Source organism: Erithacus rubecula, assembly GCF_903797595.1.
Source record: "Erithacus rubecula genome assembly, chromosome: 3".
In the NCBI taxonomy this organism is placed as follows: Eukaryota; Metazoa; Chordata; class Aves; order Passeriformes; family Muscicapidae; genus Erithacus; species Erithacus rubecula.
The window spans coordinates 15,629,666-15,650,280 of record NC_136689.1 but is presented as its reverse complement, the minus strand read 5'-3'; the positions used below and the strand labels follow the sequence as shown (position 1 = coordinate 15,650,280).

The 20,615-nt window shown below is 37.7% G+C and overlaps 1 protein-coding gene across 1 annotated transcript; it reads left to right on the top strand.

The window, feature by feature from the left end:
* Positions 1 to 1,735: 1,735 nt before the first annotated feature.
* YME1L1 (YME1 like 1 ATPase) lies at positions 1,736 to 19,718 on the top strand. Its single transcript, XM_079299628.1, has 19 exons — positions 1,736 to 1,975; positions 3,315 to 3,449; positions 4,237 to 4,402; positions 5,312 to 5,410; positions 6,857 to 6,966; positions 7,989 to 8,139; positions 8,232 to 8,339; positions 9,141 to 9,223; positions 10,044 to 10,134; positions 10,878 to 11,030; positions 12,248 to 12,380; positions 12,861 to 12,923; positions 13,385 to 13,497; positions 13,847 to 14,002; positions 14,790 to 14,941; positions 15,807 to 15,933; positions 16,032 to 16,105; positions 16,729 to 16,815; positions 17,937 to 19,718. The coding sequence occupies exons 1-19, from the start codon at positions 1,946 to 1,948 to the stop codon at positions 18,078 to 18,080; spliced, it is 2,175 nt and encodes a 724-aa protein (XP_079155754.1). The 5' UTR covers positions 1,736 to 1,945; the 3' UTR covers positions 18,081 to 19,718.
* The last annotated feature ends 897 nt before the right edge of the window (positions 19,719 to 20,615 follow it).

The window sequence follows — 20,615 nt, the reverse complement described above, 5'->3', positions numbered from 1 at the left end:
CCAGAGCACAGGCCTTCTGCTCTTTACACGGCACAGCCCTCAGTTCTACTGCTCTCAGCTGTGTTTTTTTGTCACTTTTTTAACCCTTGCCTCACTACTTTTATGGTGGTTTCATATATGCATTGCTGTTTGTGTTTCATTCACGCTGATCATAATAGTTCTGTTGCAGCCTGTGCATCAAAGAGCTATTGCTGTAGAGGTCAGTGCACAACAGTGGGTCTCCTTTCACACTGCAGAGTAGTCATTAGGCCCTTGTTTTGCTCCAAGATACATCACTTATGATTTGACCCTGCTCAGAGAGGCCTTGCTTGTGACCTGTGAAGAGCTGCTCTCCCACAGATTCCAGTAATATTGGCAATTTAATAAGCAAATGCAGAAAACATATTTTAAATTAGCTTTTTGTAATGGTATTAGATACAATTGATCCTTGCCTGTGTTTGCCATTTAACTCTGCAACGTTCGTTTAGGTGTGTCTCACTGGCTGCAATGCCAGTGGAAAAATCCAGCTGAGAGAAAGGGAGGGTGCTCCTTGTGCTGGCACCCTGAGCACACCTCAGGTTATGCCAGCAATGATAGTGCATCAGGAATGTGCATTCCATTACAGCCTGAGCTCACTGGAGAGAGGGCAACACCTCTCCCTTCCCTGGAGGCACCGTGAGCCATTGTACAGATACGTGGAAAACTGCTTCATGGAGTGGATCTAGGTAAATGTTCATGACCTTTTAGGGTTTTTTGCTGTTGTCAGGTGAGATTTCTGCCAAATCAGCAAACTGAGCTACGTGACTTTGATCGGCTAGGGGAAAATAGAAGAGATGTACACAAAGGCAGCGGGAGGCAGCAGTGCTCATCCACAGCAGTGTAAGCTGGTGTGGGGTAGCACTTTCAGTGAAGAGCAGTGGTCAGGTGAAAGAAGGAAAAGGTTTATAAACCCCTCAAAGATCGGATTTATGGAAGTCCAGTAAACGACATCTGTAGCCTTTTTCTTATCCACTGGTATAGTTGTTCCATCATAGAAAACCACTAGGTTGATCGGAGATTTTCCCTTAGTGAAGTTGTGCTGGCTGTCTCAAATCTCCTCCCTATCCACCATTGCTTTAGAAACATCATACACTTGGCTAATAATCTGTTTTAAGGAAAAGCAAAGACAATCCCAAGACAAATGGGGTGTCTGGACGAGCCCCTGGGAGTGAAGCCAGGACTGAGCAGTAACTGGGGAAAGGTAATTCTGGTAGTGGGAGACTGACCACAACTCACTGACCATCTACTCAACACGGACCCCAGACTCAAGTGGAAGGAAGAACTGCACCTACAGACTGATTAGCATGAAAAGCGAGATCTATAGCTAGCAAATACGGGGTAGAAGTCTAATTAACGAAAGACTTATGTAATTTGTAACCACTGAATGTTGATGTCGTTGTTAAAATGTATAGTGTCAAGTTTTATGATTGATCAACCAGCCTTTCGTGGGTCACCACCTCTGTCCCTACTTCGTGCAAACTAGAAAAAAAAATTAGCAATACCCCGCCCGGGTGTGTGAATTGGCGCCGCGCGCCGGTTAACGAGCCCGCGTTCCGGACAACACCCGGGGGCGATGACACCGAGCAGGGGCAGGTGCCTCTGGCAGCTGCACCACCGCCGCCCGAGAGCGGCTCCCCCGCGGGGCCGCGCCCGCCCCTCCGCCCGGGCCCCCGCGGCGCCCGCTCCGCTCTTCCGCCTGCGCCTCCAGCCGGCGGCTGCGCGCGGCAGCGGCGGCGGCCCGGAAGCTCTTTGGGCTCCCGCCGCTTCCGGGGCGGCTCGGCCCGGTCGGCGCGGCCGCGGGGCGGACATTTCCCGGAGCGGAGCCGCGGGGCCTCCTCAGCCGCCGGCGGCCACAGCGGGCGGGCTCCTGCGGCTGGGCTGGGAGGCGGAAGAGGCGCCTGCGGCCGCCGCCGGCCCCGCCGGGAGGATGTTTTCCTTCTCCACCGTGCAGCCGCAGGTGAGGGGCTGGCGGGGCGCTCCGGTCTCCGGGCCCGCTGTCCGGTGGGGCTCGCTCCGTGTGCGGGCGGAGGCGGTCGCAGGGCCCGGGGATCGCGGCGGGAGGAGCCGAGTTCCTGCCTGCCGCGTTCCCGGGGCTTGGGGCCGCAGCGGGGAGAGCAGCGGGTGAGCGGGTGGGGGCTACGGCCGTGCGGGTCCGCATCGAGTAAAAATACAGATAAACGGAGGAGAGAGGAAGGACAGTAAAAGCTTGTGAAGAGTAAAAGCATTATGAAATAACCTTAGATGGCGCTTTTTCTTATCTGTTTTTGTAGCAGAAGCAAGGGGTGGTGACGTGTGTTAATACTGTTAAACTGTGCTGTTAATTTTAACGGGTTGTTGTGAAATCCAAAAGGAAACTGCTAAGAAGAGTTAGTGAGGGAAAAGCGTCCGTAATTTGCTACACAGAACAGTTTGAAAGCAATCGGGAAGGCATCGTTAATTAGGCAGTGAATCTGATGGGACTGGTGAGTTTTACGGACTTTGATCTGAACCAGTGGTTTTGGTTTTATTTTTGGGTTTTGTATTAGTGTGTGTTGAATGTTTCTAGGAATGTGTCATTTTACTGGAGCAAGAAATGCAGATGGAAAGTTTGGTTAGTGGTTGGGATGTTGGCTTTGACCTCTTGAGGCTTTTTGGTTTTACCACAAACTCTGGACAATTAATTATAAGGCAGTTTTCATGTCTGACAGCATTATCTCTTTTGATCTTCTATCTAGTCCACATGAAGATGGTAGTCCTTGCAGTAGGACATTCATAGGCATGTCCAATTATGATTCAATCATGTATTGCAGTCGGGGATCATGCCAGCAGCCAGGCTTGTGTCCCAGCTCCTTCCTAGTGACGTGTACTGAGTCTCAGGAGGTTCAGAACTGCTGGGATTATTTGTCCCATATGTTCACAAGAGTCTCGTGTGTTAAGAGGAGGAGCTCTGCTAGCTGGTGCACCTGGGCTTCTTTGATCCTTAAGCTGAAAGTGAAGTTTTTTCCCAAGGAAGAAACCATAAAGGCAACATTTGGGAATAGCTTATAATCATGAAAAAAGTATAGATAACCCAAGTTATACAAGTGTTGCTTTAGAGATGAAAATATGAGCTTTAACTTGTCATACATATTAAGCTTTCTTTTTTTCTCTCTTTAAACAGAGGTATCAGTCAATGCTGTGGTGTTGAAGATCATGTGGTTTATAATTAAGTCCTCAGCTAAAAGGCAGTGTACAAGATATGCAGTTAGAGTTTGGAACAGAAGTATGTTTAAATAGTTTAAACAAGCCCTTATAAGTCATTATCTATTTTTTTCCAGGCTACTGTTCCTCTGAGTCACCTTATCAATGCCTTTCATTCACCAAAGAGCTCCACAACTTCTGGCAGCAAAGCATCCATACAGCCTGTCCAGAGGGACACCTCCCCAGAGCATGATCCTCTGAAGAAGAGTGAGGTACAAAAAAACATTTAGAAAAAGTGATGGTTTAACTAGTATTAGATCTGAATAATAATATTTTTAAGTAAATGTAATATTTGACTAGTCTATAAAATAATGTGACTAAATAAACCAGGGAGTGTTAACATGTAGAATGTATCTTTTTGGCAGAACTGCAGTCAGTAGTGTTTTGCCAGTAAAGATTCTACAAAAATACAGTATTTTGTTAAAAAAAGAGCTGGTACTTGTCTCAGTAGTTCTTTGCAAATGAAGAAAGGATTTGTTTTAATTTCCAGTTTAATGGTTCTTTCTGCAAAGTAGCAGTAAGTTTTCTGTTAATAAACTCTATATTATCTTTATATTCTGACTTAGCAAAGTTTGTGTCATTATTGCTTGTGAGAAAATGGGAACTGTAACTTCAGATGTGTTAAAGGTTTTTGAGAGATTAAATGGCATCTTTTTATGTTCTGTTTTCATTATCATTGGGTATTTCTTGCTTTTGACATTGAAAATTTAAACACAATGCCAAGTAGTATTAGATATTGCCACTTCTCTTTCAACTCATTTGTTGCAAGTTTTGTAACTAAGCACTTTTATTGGAGGAAAACCATGGAATCTCTCTGTAACTGCAGAGCCATGGCAATCAGCATAGTGCTCACCACTGTGTTGTGATTCCATTGTTGGGTTTTTGTGGAGTTTGGTTGGTTTGTCTTTTTTCAGTCTGTATTTTCTTCTGGTGCTACTGGCAAATCTTTTCCCTAGGGTAATCTTAGGTGAATTTTGAACACTTATTTCTATTTTGCAGTCTGCATTTAAAAATTTGAGAGATCTGGGATTGTGTGATTTGAAAGCTAACCAGTTTAGAGAGTTGGTGAACAGGCTACTTCCTGGCTACTATACAGAAAACAAAGTCTCCTCACAGTGGCACACGTCGTACATCTCTGCTCAGTCCTTCTTTGAAAATAAGCATGGTATGTTTGAGTCAAGTGTTTATGAGAGTTAAATTATAAAGGTGAATACAGTTATTCTTTAATCTCTTGTGCTGTAGATAATTTGTAGTTTAACACATTTAATGAAAAGAGTATGAATGTATTTTTTCTTGTATGTAGCTTGTCTCTGTAAACTTGGAAAATTTAGAAAATTCAGTGAATTGTTTCTTCAGATTTCAAGGTGGTTGCTGTTAAACTTTTCTGAAGCCAGCAGTAGTACAAGTGCATTTCTCTTAATGATGAGCCTGAGCTGTGAATTTTTCCACCACTTTTTTTATCAAGATAATAGATTTTGCTAATCTACTTATGTCACAGACATCTCCAGTTTACATTTTTATCATTTTACTTATTTGATTCCTTGAAGCAATGTTACACAGTTATTAATTAGAAAGGAATTCAAGGTGGCAAACTGTTAACACTTAATGTAGATTGTTTCATTGCTGAAATAAACAAGAGTAGTTTTTTGCAGATGAAGATGTTTTGTTGGAGTTAGTCAAAAATGGAGGAGGACCATTGTAGATGCTTGAGAATATATTAGAAAAATAAGTATATAACTAGCATTTGAGATACTGCCTATATAGTACTGCAGTAGAGAGAAGGAGTGTTAAGAATAATACTGCAGGACTGCTATTAGAGAAAAAATATTAAATTGCATTGTGTTGTGAGATACAAAAAACATAGCTCAGTGACAATTGCGTGAAAGCAAACAAACAGTTGGAAATGCTTCAAAGCTTTGATAGATGTTCTGGTAATTTGTTTAATTAAAGGTGCCTGGAGTACTGTAGTGAAATAGAATTAGTCTTTAAAAAACTAAAAAAAACCAAACTGTAAGAAGTAATGTTGAGTTGTCATTTGAGATAGGGTGTATTTACACTTTGTATCTTTTTGCAGGTTTTGTGGATGTTTTCAGTGCTTTGCGCTCATCTTGTTTGTACGGACAACATCCTAATCCCCTCCAAAATTTCTGTTCAGATGTTCGGTGTTGGCCAGGTATAAAGCATTAAACTACACTGGTTTTAGTCTCTATAGAATCTGTCTATTCTGGAAAAATATTTTTGCATTTGTTGTAGAGGCATCACTCAAGAAATAGCAGTAAGCTTCCAAGAGAAACTTATGTTGATATTAGCACTTTAAATCATGTGCACTTGAGTAGTATGTTTCCAGAATTTAGTAAATACCATATTGTTCCAAGTTGTCAGTATTTGTGGATCATAACCTTGAAAGACCACAGATGAACTGACTATCTGTGAATCAATAAATGTGTTTAATTCAGTGCTCATCCAGTTGAAATTTCTGAGGGATTTAGTGACTGGCAGCATTAATGGAAACACAATCAGTAGTTCAGGAAGTTCAGGTATTGTCCTAAACTCTGTTCTTTGATGCTATCTCTAGGTATATCTGTTTGTATCAAGTGGCAAAGAGAAAAGCTGACAACATGGAGATAGCCCAGTGGTGGGCCACAAGAAATGGTGCAGATTTTTAGGCATTTTATATGGGGGTTAAGCTGAAGGATCTAAGGTTTTGGTTAGCAGAATAGAGGGCAAAGAGTGATCCAATATCAGTCACCTTTCTCACGTACACCTCAAAGAAGAGGCAACAGTTCCAAGTAAAAGCAAATAAAATACAACCTGTTTGAAATTTTTCACAAGGAGAATGGCTAAGCTCTGAAACAGATTGTCTGGAGAAATGTGGTTATCTTAATCTGTGGAGATTTTCAAAACTGAGCTGGAGAAGGTCCAGAGCTACCTAATCAAATGTTAGACCTTTTTTGAGCAAGGCTCAAGGGTCAGCTGTGGAAGTTATTTTTATCCAGTGCTATTCTAGAATAACAAAAAGATTAATGAAACCAATCTAATTGACTAGCTTTGGTATTTATTTTAAAACATAGTCGTGAAAGAAGAAAAATATTCTTGGTTTGTGGTAAAATGTCCATCACAAGGTTTCTGATGTGGTAGGAGATGACTTAGAGTGCCATAAACTCACTGTAATTAAATGGTGTCATTTCTTTTGTCACTTCTGAAGTTAACAGCACACTGAAGCCATTCCAGATCTCCTCTGGGCACCTTATCAGCAGAGCTCACAAAGCATTATTCCCATCCTTCTGGATTTGCTTCTGAATATTTTGTGTTTGTCAGTGTGCCTGGATTTAATTGTCTGAATGTCTCCTCTTCCCTGAGTTGGCTAATTAGCTATAATTTACAACATGAACCCAGATTATTTTAATATGAAATTTCATGTGAAACAGTTGGAAGTTTGCTTGCAAGGTCAGACTACAAATAGGGTTTGTGATCACATAACTATCCATTTACAGTAGAGTGGATATGTTGGGAATCATATTCATATTTTTTCATATAATAGTTTCTGAAATTTCTTAAGACTTTTTGTGATGATAGTAATGATTAGGTTTTAACTTCTGTTTATTCTTATTACGTAAAGTTTACATACAGACACGGAATTTTAAGACACTGAGATCAAGAGCAAGACGTCTGCAGTCAACATCTGAACAATTAACAGAACCCAGAAGTTCACTTTCTTCAATTTTGAAGGTACATATGAGTAACATGAAGTTGTTTTGGGCTTACTCAGACCATGTTTCTCTTGAATAAACCTTAAAAATTGTACTAAGGGTGTTTTCTTTCACTAGCATGAAAAAATTTTTAATTCCAAAACTTGAGCTAATTGCAATGTATTATTTTTTCTTATTTTTTTAATGTATATATTTGTTTCATATATCAGCAATAATGACATTATTTGAATTTTTAGAAGAGCAGTTTCAGCATATAGCTATGGTTTTACTCTAGAAATAAAATTCTTTATATTCGGTTGCTAAAACAGAATATAAACTAGAAATAGCTTCAAGACAGAGGATTTATTTCTTTAAGCAGAAATACAGCTAGTTTAACATACAAGAATGTGTGTTTTCAAGTCAGTAGATAATTATCCAAAGCACTGAAGAAACCAAGTTAACCCAGGTACTCTTTGCCTCAAATTGGTTGCTCAAAAGTCTGGCTAATTAAGGCTTTTCATTTTACTGTGTGTGTAAATTATCTTTGAACTCTTCCCTTCTTCTAGACGTGTGTGGTTTATTTAATCTGTGCTTTAGGTGTACTGTGGATGAAAATAAATCAGGGCTAGCTCCATGCACTGCTGCTCTGAAATTTGACAGGACATATGAGATGTATTTGCTTAAGATCCATCAGAACAATACTTGCAAAGTTATTTTGCAGTTGGAAATAAAGCAAGAAGCTTAAGATAATAATTCCCACTGAATCTAGTGAACAAAGCTGGCTGTGTACAGATCTGTCTTAGGCTGCATTTTCAGTTTGGAACTGGGATCCAGGAGGGCTCCAAAACAGATTTGTTCAGCAAAAATGGGAATGCCTGTGCTCAAACCACGGGGATTCCACACTTGAGCTACTGGTCTGTACCCTTCAACTAATCCAATAGCATGTAAATTATATGCTGTTGTAATTTTTTTTTTTTTCCTATCACCCATGTTAGCCAGGTGGTAAGTTAACTATTTATGAAAATTTGGTGTATACTAACAGTGCTTTGGAAAATATTGCAGGGTTTTATCCTGAGAAAGCGACGAATTGATGTTGAAAACTTAGACACACTAATGAAAACAAAAAACATCCCAGAGGCACACCAGGATGCTTTTAAAACTGGTTTTGCAGAAGGCTTTTTGAAAGCACAGGTATTCCTGCAAAAAACACTTGGTAAGTTGTTTTAATTTACATATCTTGTCTTTGCAATCTGAAAGTAGTTTATTTAAGGCCCGTGTTAAATATGTTTTTATTTTCTTTTACAGATTCCTTAAGAAGATCACGTTTGCTTTCTTTCTTTCTCTTTGTTCTTTGTTTTTATCTTGCTATATATTCGTCATTTTTACCTGGAAAAGGTTCATTTTCTGATGCTGGTTAGTGAACTTTTTTTTCCACACTGTTTCACTTGTATTGTTTTTTTCCAGCAGGTTTAGCATAAATTAAGTATGTTTTGACACTGATTGGTTTTTATTAGTACACTGAAAAGTTATCCTAAGAGATATTTACTGCTTCTGGCTACAGCCTTTCAGATGGCAGTGTGACAAAACATTTATGAAGACAAAAATGTTCTGTGTTAGTATAATTACTTTATTTCTTTTGGTAAAGCAGTTACATGGAACCAGAGAAGTCAGGTCACCAGTTATGTATTTGACTTTCAATTTAGATGTTGTGTTGTCTAGATTAGCTGTAGGCAAGATGGTTTGACTTTTCAGTCTGTGATCACAGACTAGTTTATAGCAACTGGGAACTTGTGTTGCTAAATTGCCATCTTAAGAAATCTGTTGGAAATAGTTGAACAATCAAAAGACTGAGCTGCTGTAACTGGAGACCATCAACTTGATGCTAAGTTATCAACTGGGTCTCAAGAAAATTAGGATGTGTATAGAAACATTGAGGGAGAAATTCTGGCTTTGTGTACGTGCTTGTAGGTGAAGAGCTTTCTGTACTATCCGTGACTAAAAAGCATAACACTAAATTAATTGCAAATACTTAAATTTTTTTTTTAAACATAAATCTTATTCCTGCTGGATACTTATAAATGAACACATGCCCTGTTGAAAGGGCAGGTGTAAGGTCAGTGTCTTTCTGGCATGCAGTCAGGTGCAGCACTCAGTCTTGCAATGAAATGACTTTGTGTATAAATTTGTTGTTCGTCATCTGCTGTTTGCTCTTAGTACGCTTTCGAACATCAAGTATCTTTGATGCAGCAGTTGATCCAATCCAGCTGAAAAACGTCACCTTCGAACATGTTAAAGGGGTAAGATCAATTAAAATGCATGCAAGTTCTTGTTTTAATCTTTAACTAATCATTGTGAATGTCTTATTCTGTTCAAGAAATTTCTTTGTATGAACCTCAAACTTTATATGCGTTGGCCACTCCAAGATGAAGGAAGGTTTTAGTCACTGTTTTTCTAGTTTGTTTTAGTGGCATTTAATAGCTTATAAAATGTGCACTATCCACTTGTTGAATATAATTTTTAAAGACTATAATAGCAAATGGCAGGCCATAAATATCAACTTTAACCTACCTTTTGCAGAAGTTAACTGGTACAAGATGATAATGCCAGTTGATTTGTTTCCCCCTTAGTACCATATTTTGCAAGTAGTATTATTAGGTCAGGAGATACAGAGATTCCCAGGAAGAAGTGGGTGTGTCACTGCTGATGGGATACCTCTATTTTTTTCTGTTCAATTATTCTTTGACTGTTAGTGGCAAAATAAGGACCTCCCCCTTTCCTTCCCCTTGGACAAATAGATAGAATTAATCTCTTTTTAATTAATAAGAATAATATTCTTATGTAGAAGGTTTAATTTTGTATTTGTTTCTTTGGTTGGATCTCGTCCTGAACTGTTTGGCTGTTCCTTCACTGTTATTAAGTTTACTGTTTGCTTAGACCTGCAAACAGTTCTAGGATAGGTTGAATTAAATATCCACACAAATTCTGTGGTACACTTTAATCTTTTTGTGTTTTTGATCAATACACAATTAGGGACTTATTCCCTAATGCAAAACTTTAAAAAACATGCAGTAATTTATAAATGCTTAGCTGTATTTGTGGCGTGGTTTTCATTTACAGGTTGAAGAAGCTAAGCAGGAATTGCAAGAAGTTGTGGAATTTCTGAAAAACCCTCACAAATTTACTGTGTTGGGAGGTAAACTTCCAAAAGGTAAGAATTGTTCCTCAGCAGCAGTGAAAAACCTGTGTAGCCATGGCTGTGAGGCAGGTTCTGTACTGAGGGACTACTTACAGCCTAGTTTCTTATTATTTCTTCATGTATTAAGCAAGTGAAATTCTTGGGGTTAGACAAAATTTAGCCTTCTTCAGTTATTGAACTAATAAACAATAGTACTTTGTCCTGTAAAGCAGGGGGGGTTTATTAACTGAACTTTTAAAAGGATTTTATTTTTTCCTTGTGATACTGCTTTAGGTAGTTCAGAAGCAAATGCCTTCATGTAAAAGGATGATTAAGATCATAGTGGAAATCCACGTGAATCTGCAGTGTGTAGATAGGAGAAATGTGTTAGCTGCTAGTGCTCTACACTGTTTAAAGACAGTTACTTGGAAGGGTTAAATTAAAAAAAAAAATTCCATAGAAACATCCAGGAAAATGTCAGAAGCAAACACTGGTAGGGGTTTAGCTGTTGAACTCAGCAGTAAATCTGCAGAATACTTCAGGCTTCTGTTTTGGTCTTACAAGTCTTTGTTGTTGTTTAAATATGGATCAAATTGTATCCAGATTTGTTGCAAGGAAACTCCTTCAGACTGGGTGCAATGAGCAGTACCTGAAATGGGATCTTAACAGCTTTTTAGAACCAAGTGTTCATTATTCTAATGCATGGAAGAAACTACTCATATAAGAAGACTGTGTGGATGTGGTGGTTTTGTTGGGGTTTTCTGTTTGTCTTTTAGGCATTCTGTTAGTTGGACCACCTGGTACTGGCAAGACTCTCCTTGCCCGGGCCGTGGCTGGTGAAGCTGATGTTCCGTTTTATTACGCGTCCGGCTCGGAGTTCGACGAGATGTTTGTTGGAGTGGGAGCCAGTCGCATCCGGAGCCTGTTCAGTAAGTTACATGTTCCTGGGTTTGAAATCTTTTCATCTGCAAGGTTAAGTATTCAGTGTTGTTTACATGCCTTGATTAGTTAGAGATCTGGTTACTGGAAGGTAGTAGTATATGAGGCTAATAAATAAAGCTTGAATTGTGTAGGTAAATGTCACAATTCTGTGAGCCTCAGTTAACTGCAGAATCTTACTAATTGTCACATGAAATTATAGCTAAACTTACAACTGATTTTACAATGGTCCCAGGGAGAAGTAGTAATTTTATTAGAAATGTAATGTTCTATAAACTCAGTTTAATATTTGATTTTTTTACTGTGAATTAAAGCTTTATGGCATCATGACATGAATATAAGCTGAGATTTTCTTTCTCAGACCCATCAAAAAGCTCAGAATAAAGGGCATGATAACAGAACTTTCAAAACTAATGTTAAGTTTTATAACTTTCACAGGACAGAATTCCTATTTTCAGTGTGAAAATATTGGGGAGGAGAAAATCCAGCTTCCCTCTTAAATGAAAGATTGATAGGGTTAAATATATACAATGTACAAAGTAGTTTGCATTGGTAGAAAAAATGGAACTTCACATGGATGGGATGCAAAATATACATATATAATATACATATAGTACCTTAAAAATTAATCTCTTTCTGTTGACTACAGAAGTGTAGATGCCTGACTTGTATATAAATGTTACAGATATGTCTGGAGGGATGAGATGAATTGTGTCTTGCATGCTTGGTATGCATGTACCAATTGATGATCTTCGCATTTATTACTGCATTTTTATTTTGTGTTTTAATACCTGGAAACTTGAGTGTGAACCCTTCATTGTAACATAACAAGCAAATTGTATTAAAGTAAATTAGTGTTGAGACCCATCACATTTCATATTGTTTTTATTTAATAGGCAAATATTCTCTATCAAGGCTATAAAATAAACTCTTATAGGATGTTTGTACAAAATAGGACAATTTGGTAGTTTATTTTACTAGTGATTTCTTGTAGCATAGTAAGAATAAGCTATGAGGAGATAGATTTTTGAAATGGCAAGATAAAGAGAATCAAGATTCTATTTCCTTTTTTTTAGGTTAAAAGCAAGACAGGTGATGTCTAATAGAATACTTTTTAATCCACCAGAAACAGTAGAATCCTAAACTGCCTGATACACTGTCTGTTTCTTTGTGTGGTTCAAGGCTCCTGCTCTTTTCCTTTTGTCAGGGGAAGCAAAAGCAAATGCACCTTGTGTTATTTTCATTGATGAACTGGACTCTGTTGGTGGGAAGAGAATTGAATCTCCAATGCACCCCTATTCAAGACAGACCATTAATCAACTCCTTGCTGAAATGGATGGGTAAATATGGATTCTGAGGGCACAGAAGGTGCTTGATGGACTGGTGTTTTGAATACGTGGGTGAAGTTTTTCTTCTTGATAGGTTTGAAATTTTGTGTAATGTTTTGTAATGCTTTTAAGGATATATATATTTAATATGCTTTTATGGTTATTTTTCTAGTACTGCCAACAGTAGCATTAATAGACTTATTGTGAAGAATATAGAAGCTTTTGAGTTGTATTTGCACAATAGCTGCTGTTTATTTTAAAGAGTTGCTCAGTTTTTTTTAGCCTGGTTATATATCTAAATGAAGAAGCTCAATACAGAATTAGACCAGGTTTTTCACCAGTTGCTGGATTAAACGTGTTCATTCTTGGATCACGTTGTACTGTGGAAGGATGTTTTTCATTGGCCAATGAGGCCAGTAGCAGTAGTTACTGGTAAAATGGTACATTCTGTGTCCAGAAAAAAAAGTAATTCACATCTTGTTTTCCACACAGCTTTAAACCAAATGAAGGTGTTGTTATTATTGGTGCAACAAACTTCCCTGAAGCATTAGACAAGTGAGTATAATGCATTGCTTATTTTACAGACCATGTAGTGAAAAAACCCTGCAACAAAACCAAAGTTGCTTGTGATAATCTTTAAGTGTTACAGTGCCATAGCTGGAGTTTCCCAGCTTAGAAAGAATGTGTATTGACCAGCTTTTAGCACTTACTAGGCTGCAGAGTTAAATATGGAGAAATAATTAATGTTTCAAAGCATTTGAAATTTCTGGAAGTTTTTCAGATAAATTGGTAAGCTATATTCCTTGTTCACAGTGCAAAATTTTCAAATGCACAAACCCCTTTAAAGTGAGTTGCCGATAAATATCTTTCATTTTTTTTACAAGCAGATAAGAGAAACATGTTATTTACATACATCATGAGACATAATCTATGTATGGATTTTTGTTCTTGGATATATGTTAGTAAGTTTACTGCAGGATTTTTGAGTCAATGTACTAAACTGTCATTTCCTTTAGTGCTCTAATACGCCCTGGTCGCTTTGATATGCAAGTTACTGTTCCCAAGCCTGATGTAAGAGGTCGCACAGAAATTCTGAAGTGGTACCTTAATAAAATCAAGTATGACCCATGTAAGTAAAGATTTTACTGTAGTATCATTTTATGTAGCAGTTTCTATACTGGATCAGCCCCTTCATATTAGTCTTTTCTTCCATCAGCAATTGTGGCTTTACTGTGTCAGTAAAGAGCACAAAAATTCTTTCATATGTGGTGTTTCTCTCTAGTTCCTAAGAGTTCATAGCATCTTGAGAATTAGGTTTGATTTCTATTAAAGCTGATCATATATTTGTTTGTTGTTTTTTGTTTGTTTTGTTTATTGCATAATTTTTAATAGAATATAATTCTTGCTTAAAATTTCAGGAGCAATATGGACTCAAATAACAAAATGGTTTTGTTTTGGTTTTTTTTCTTCCTCTACAGCTGTTGATCCGGAAATAATTGCACGAGGCACAGTAGGGTTTTCTGGAGCAGAGCTTGAAAATCTTGTAAATCAAGCTGCCTTAAAGGCAGCTGTTGATGGAAAAGATATGGTAACCATGAAAGAACTAGAATTCTCCAAGGACAAAATTCTGATGGGTAGGATTTTATACAAAAGACTTTCATGTATCTTAAATATACAGAGCTTTTCTTGTGTGATGAAGACGTTTACATGGAAATGGAGGAGCTTTTATGGTGTTGTTTTTTGGATTGTTGCATTTGGTTTTTTGTTTGTTGGTTTGATTTTTCATTTCTCTTTCATTTGTTGTTTTTTTTATTGTGGAGTTGGGTTGTTTTTGTTTTGGTTTTTTTGTTGTTTGTATGGGTTTGTTTTTTTTTTTACATATAAGGTTTCCTATTAGCTATTTCTGATTAGAACCTTTTCAGACCAGAGAGTAGTATATAAAATCCAGTGTGGAATACATTCTTTAAAATTTCATACCATTTTTAAAGTTAAAAACGTTGACATACTTCAGCCTGGAGAGAGACACAGACTTGATTTCTTATCGTTCTCCTACCTATGACCAGAAACCTGGAAGTTCTGTTTAACTTCTCATGTGGTAGCACAAATCTTAAACATCTTCAACATAAGCACTATAAATCTGGTCTGTTCATGCTTGAGAGAAGAAATGGGATTTTCTCAGATACTTAGACTGCATTTTAAATCTATTACTTTAAAAGCAACTTTTCTGCAGGATATGTTTTCACTTATGGGTTCACTTTTAGCCATTAAAATCTGACTCGTAAACATTTTGCACTTAAGCATTAGTTCCCTTAGATGACGTGCTGCTCCTCAGCTGCTTTGTGCTCTGTTTGAGTGTATGTAATGTGTGGATTGTGGTGGCCAGCTGTACAAAAAAGTTAATTTGATGTTCCTTTGTTTAAGGACCTGAGCGTAGAAGTGTAGAAATTGATGAGAAGAACAAAACCATCACAGCTTACCATGAGTCTGGACATGCAATCATTGCCTATTACACCAAGGATGCAATGCCAATCAACAAGGCCACAATCATGACACGAGGAACAACGCTGGGACATGTGAGTGTTTCTGCATCCAGCTATTTTAGTATTTTTAAAATGTTAATTAGTTTATTAATGTTTATTTATTTTTATGTTGATTTGGTGGTGTAGAGGAATTTGTAACAATGTTGTTTGCTGTGATTATGTTAATGAATATTGTAGTCTATTGAAATACTCAGTTATGAGCAATCTCTTGGAAAACCCAAAGTTATCTTTGCTGTGTGATAAAAAGCTTTCTTTTGTCATTTTGTAATAATTTACTGTGCACTGGTAGAACAGCTCACACGTACAAGGAAAGAGAAATAACAGTAAGAACATATAAAGGACTGGTAGGTAGAAGCTCAACTGTACTTTTAACACAAATATGCTATGCTCTTTGTCCAGATTATCTTTTTTAAACTTCATTGGTTACCTGACTTTTTTTTTTTGCATAGATATCCATAAGTTTTTCTATCTTGCCTTTATCTATCAAGCATTTGAACAGAAAAATATTTTTATTATGTCTCTTTCTGTTGAATTTTTCCAAGTTAATGTGTTCAGTTAATGAAAGCCATTGGTCTGAATTCTCTGGGCAAGTTGATTTGTACTCAGTTCAAATGTAAGAAACAAGGAGAAACTGATAGAATGGGTTGTTCTGTTTCTTCTGGCAGTAGGTGTAAGTTGCTCACGTTGATGGGGTGCTCAGGGTATGAGGAGGCTGTTTCAGTGCTTCAACTGAGCACCTCCAAGCAATCCTGATGAATGCATATACTAGAGGCAGGGCAGAGCATGTAAAGTGTTACATAAAATATTTATTTGCTTCAGATGTAAGAAAGAATATTTTTGAGATTACTTCAGTACTTCTTCCGTTTTTGTTACCTGACCACAGTTCTGTGTGTTACAGGTATCTTTGCTTCCAGAAAATGACAGATGGAGTGAAACTAGATCCCAGTTGCTCGCACAGATGGATGTCTGTATGGGAGGAAGAGTAGCAGAAGAGCTCATATTTGGAAGTGATCACATCACAACAGGTCAGCTGATTGGTAGTTAAAGAGTTTTTGATCAAGGCTGTGGACTGGCATGTTTAACGTGGTTTCAGTAATGTAACTTAGATCTTTTTGCTTTCTAGGTGCTTCCAGTGATTTTGACAATGCTACTAAAATTGCAAGACTGATGGTGACTCGATTTGGAATGAGTGAGAAGGTAGTGTCATCAATCCTTTAATATTTTATGGAGCAAAATCAAGTTCTGTTCTATAGCTAAAGCTAGTTGTCTGTCGGTGATCTCTGAGATTAGGGTAGGTAGTTTTCACAAAGAGTAAGTTTTATGACCTGGTCTGCTATAGACATCTCAACTAGAAAATATACATATTTGACAGTTTAAAAAATTACCTCACAGGATTTTCACTTCAAAATTGCCTTTAAAATTACTAGTATCTTCAGGAAATAGTTATAATAAAGCCAGACACTTTGGAATTGAGGATAATTTTGCATCTGGGAAGGAAAAGGGGGTAACAACAGTGAGTTTTCTAGACTTTCTTTAGAAGCTTCTTCAGTCATGTTGATTGTCCATCAAATATTAGTAGTGCAGACATTTTGGTTTTTTAGTACCTAATTAGGATCTGTACTGTGACCTCTTGAAACAGAATTCTGCAGTAACTACATAGCTGATGAATAGGCTTCTTGTTTTGCTTCTGCTTAAAGCACTTCAGCACGTATTTCTCGTGATTTTGTTTGCATGCAGAAGCAATAGGTGCTGAAACTCTTAGAGTTTTATGTGTCTGACTGCAGCAGTGGCAAGATAAAGATATTTTTGTTGTTGTTTAGCTTGGTGTTATGACCTACAGTGATACAGGGAAAGTCAGCCCTGAAACCCAGTCTGCAATTGAACAGGAAGTGAGGACACTCCTACGGGTAAGAGCCTCTCCCCCTCCACACTCATACTTCTGAGATTAATTGAACACTTGCTTGCTTGATTAATTCATTTAAGTAATGTATACTGGTGAAAATACAGAAGTGGATGGAAGTGTTCCAGTATTTAATGTACCTGCAACTTTGAATCTCTGCATATCAAAACTTGTTGGTGATTGTCATGAACAAATAGTGTAAATTAAGTTGGTGGCTTTGGTCTCATTAATACAGTCTTTAACACTTCTCTTATATTTAGTCAGGATTTGTATTTTTCCTGTTCAGTTCACAGAAAGAGTATGGCTGCAAATTGTTTTAGAATAGATGTGGATGATTTATGTTCCTTTTACATTTCATAACTCCCAAGATAAGTAATTTTGTATAACACAGGGATGGCTGTATCAGATCAGAGTGTTTCCTTCAGTATCCTCTTCCTCATGGTGATCAGTGTCAGATGCTTAGGGAAATTTGTAACATTTGATAATCACTGAATTTACTGATTACTGTTCTGGTAATCTGACTTAGTTTGGTACAGGCAATTACAGGTCCAGGAGAATTACTTATATTGTAACATTTAAATGAGTAACATTTTTGCTGTAGTTGTTTTTAAGCTGACTTGGCCCTGTGAGAACTACCAGGGTAGAACCAAAAGTTGAAGCTGGTAATGCTGGCAGTGTGCATCTACTTGAAGCAACTGGTGACTTTCAGTAGTTGGTAGCTTTCAGCTTTCTAAAGCTACACATTACTTTCAGTTGTGTAAATATTAAAAAAATGCTAGTCTTTGAGGAACAATCTGTGAATGCTGTAGCTTTGCTCATAGTGTAAAAAAAATTGTTAGAAAAATCAGGATGGTTTCAAATCTAGTAAGTCTTTTCTAAGTCATATGTAACAATACTAAGGTTTGTTCTCAGGATTTTGTTGGATTTTGTTTTTATCCCTACTTGTGCAAAATGCACAGGTGGCATAAAGTGTGAGTCAGGAGCTGTGCTAGTTTAGAAATGTAAGGCACAACTTTAAATGTTTGTCTCAGGCTGTATTTACCTGGAAACAATTCTTGAAGTAGAATCTTGCTGTTGTTTTTGTTGTAAAGTCTTAAAAAATCTCCTTCTACCTGTTCTTCAAATTAGGACTCCTATGAGCGAGCAAAGAACATCCTGAAGACTCATGCAAAAGAACACAAGAATTTAGCAGAAGCTTTATTGAAATATGAGACTTTGGATGCCAAAGAAATCCAAATTGTTCTAGAGGGGAAAAAACTAGAAGTAAGATGATAACTTCTGGAATATGTAACTGATGATTTGAAGAATGTACATCTAGCAATGCAGTAGTCCTACGCAGCATAGCCTTTTTTTTTCTCTTCCTGACGTGTGTATGGCCTTAGTGTCACTTTAATATTAGTCTGTCTCTTGTGAGCTTCTGTTACTCATCTATCTGTTGTGTCTCATCCGAATAAGACACAAAATAAAGCAAGTTCCTCATCCTCTGCTCCTTATACTCTTCGCACAAGAAGTTATTCAGAAGGGTAAATCTCAGGGTTTAATTCAGCATTTTAATTCAATCAAATGTGTTGAAGCTGAGAAACACGCAAATCCACTGGTGTGTGTTGGCACAGCTTCCTGGGCCATGCCTCTACCTGTGTGTTTGAAGTGAGAGCCCACAATGTGTGCTCTGGGATGTGTTATGGAGTGACAGACTGAGATGTAAAGCAGTGGTATGACATGTAGCTATTGCTCATACCCTGTTTGAGGTTAGAGACAACTATTAAAGATTTCTTATTTAGAAAAAACATCTCAAAGAATGAACAAGCTACATTGTGGGAGCACCATGTTAGACAAAAAATGTTAGTGGTCACGTTTCCACTACTCTTGGGGGGAAATACACACATGTATGGCTGGGAGAAAAATTTTAATGCAAACACAACAGGCTAAATGTGTCTAAGCCTCTTTGGACCATGCTTTGGGTAGAACCATAGCAGGGATAAGAGAAATACCTATGACCTCTGATGTGCTGCTGACAGGTTTCTTAAAATTTTTATTACTGTGGAAGACAGATGACAGTTCTGGTGACAGTGATTTTACACTGCTGGCGATTGTACAGAACCGGTTTCTATTAATACTGTGCACGGGCGTTTGATAATCCAACAGATGATCTCTTTGAAGGACAACATTGCTCCTTGAAGAGTAATTCAGAAAATGTTTGAAGCATGTGTTGTTTCAAATAACATTCCCAGTTCTGTTCTATGGTAGAAGTAGGGAAATAAAGCCTTTTCTTTCAACCCGTACAGAAATCTCGGGAAATTCCAAGAAAATACAAAAAAAGGTTTTGAAAATGAGCAGTTTCCAATCAAGTGGAAGTGATGGGTAGCAATTATATGCCAGTATTCCTCTGATCTCATGGAATTGTTTTTTAGGAATAACACATTTTGATCATAATCCTTCTGCACAATCAGTTGTAGCATTGTGGGATTACAAGCTTCTGTGGCAGAGAGGGCATGTATTAGCATTTTATGTTCAGAATTACCATACTTGGACATTAAAATAGTTGGGCTGGTGCCAATAAATGTGAATGGAAACAGGGAGCGACACCTAAAACTAGAAGTAACATGGTATTTTAGAATTTTTGAGTGTAATGCTTGATTATAACCTAGTTTTTTTAGTAAGAGCACATGCTTTTCTTTTTCCCTTTCAAAACAAGATCAACTTTCTTTTTGCCTGTTTTTGTCAGCTTACTCTAACAGCATCCCACTCAGTGTGGGAGAACTTCCAAATGTTATAAAACAGTATAAGGAAATGTCTAAGCTGACTAGTTACAGTTGTACATGTATTTCAGAAATATGCCAACAGAAACAGAAATATACTGCATATTTGGCATCTGTTTTTGGAGTAATAAAGGTTAATTTTAATTATGCACATTGGTTTTTCTTCTTATTCACTGTAAATTTCTATAAACTGTAATAATACTGAGTTACATAGTGTGTAAATTGAGGTGTATAAAACATCTAAAATTGTAAATAAATTTAAGAATTATGGCAAAATAGCACTCTCTCTAAACGAGACTTCTAGGGAATGTTCTCCCTAGACATTTACACCTTTTTTCAATTGCTGCTTTATTAGTGGGACTTGAAAGAGATGCTTTCCAGCTAAATAATGTGAATTTGCATTTAGAAAAAGAAGCAAAAAAACTTTTTCTTGTTTCAAGTTACTAAAATCTGTATTGAATGATCTTGTTTGGGTGGGGTTGGGGGGGTAAGTCCTTGAAGTCCAACTTATTTTTCTTATATAAAAGCTTCTTGCTATATGCATAGGATGGTGTCAAAAAGGAAAATAGTGATGTATCATTGAGTCATAAAAGATGATTACCCATAAAGAGTAAAGGCTATCTTTGCTTTCTGGCCAACTTAGCACAAGTGTTACTGAAGAGTTCTCTGTCATTCCTGGTTGGTTTTGTGCCTGTTCCAGCTGCGGGGTTTCCAAGTAACTTGTCTGTTGAGGCATTGGATTTGATCTCTGGTGCTCTTTGAAGCACCTAAGAGCTGGAATTTCTCCTTTCATATTTATTGGGCAGAGACAGGTGAGCACTGGGTTGAGTTTGTGTGGCAGGACTTTTGTAGTGAGGAGGCTGTATGGGTGGCATCTGGGAGAAGAGGGCAGAAGCTTCCCTATGTGCAATAGAGCACTGCCAGACAGCTGCAGGAGGACGTGCTGCTTTACTGCAGCCCTGGCAGTAAAGCCTCTGAGACAACACACTTAAAGAAGGGGAAGAAGCTCTGCCCAAGAGCAAGTGCAGCCAGAGAGAGAGGAGTGAGT

Excerpts from the sequence above, each read along its gene's own strand:
- YME1L1 (XM_079299628.1), top strand. The coding sequence starts at position 1,946 with ATGTTTTCCTTCTCCACCGTGCAGCCGCAG. Across the intron at positions 3,450-4,236 it reads ATCCTCTGAAGAAGAGTGAG|TCTGCATTTAAAAATTTGAG; the intron begins GTACAAAAAAAC and ends TCTATTTTGCAG. Across the intron at positions 9,224-10,043 it reads CCTTCGAACATGTTAAAGGG|GTTGAAGAAGCTAAGCAGGA; the intron begins GTAAGATCAATT and ends TTTCATTTACAG.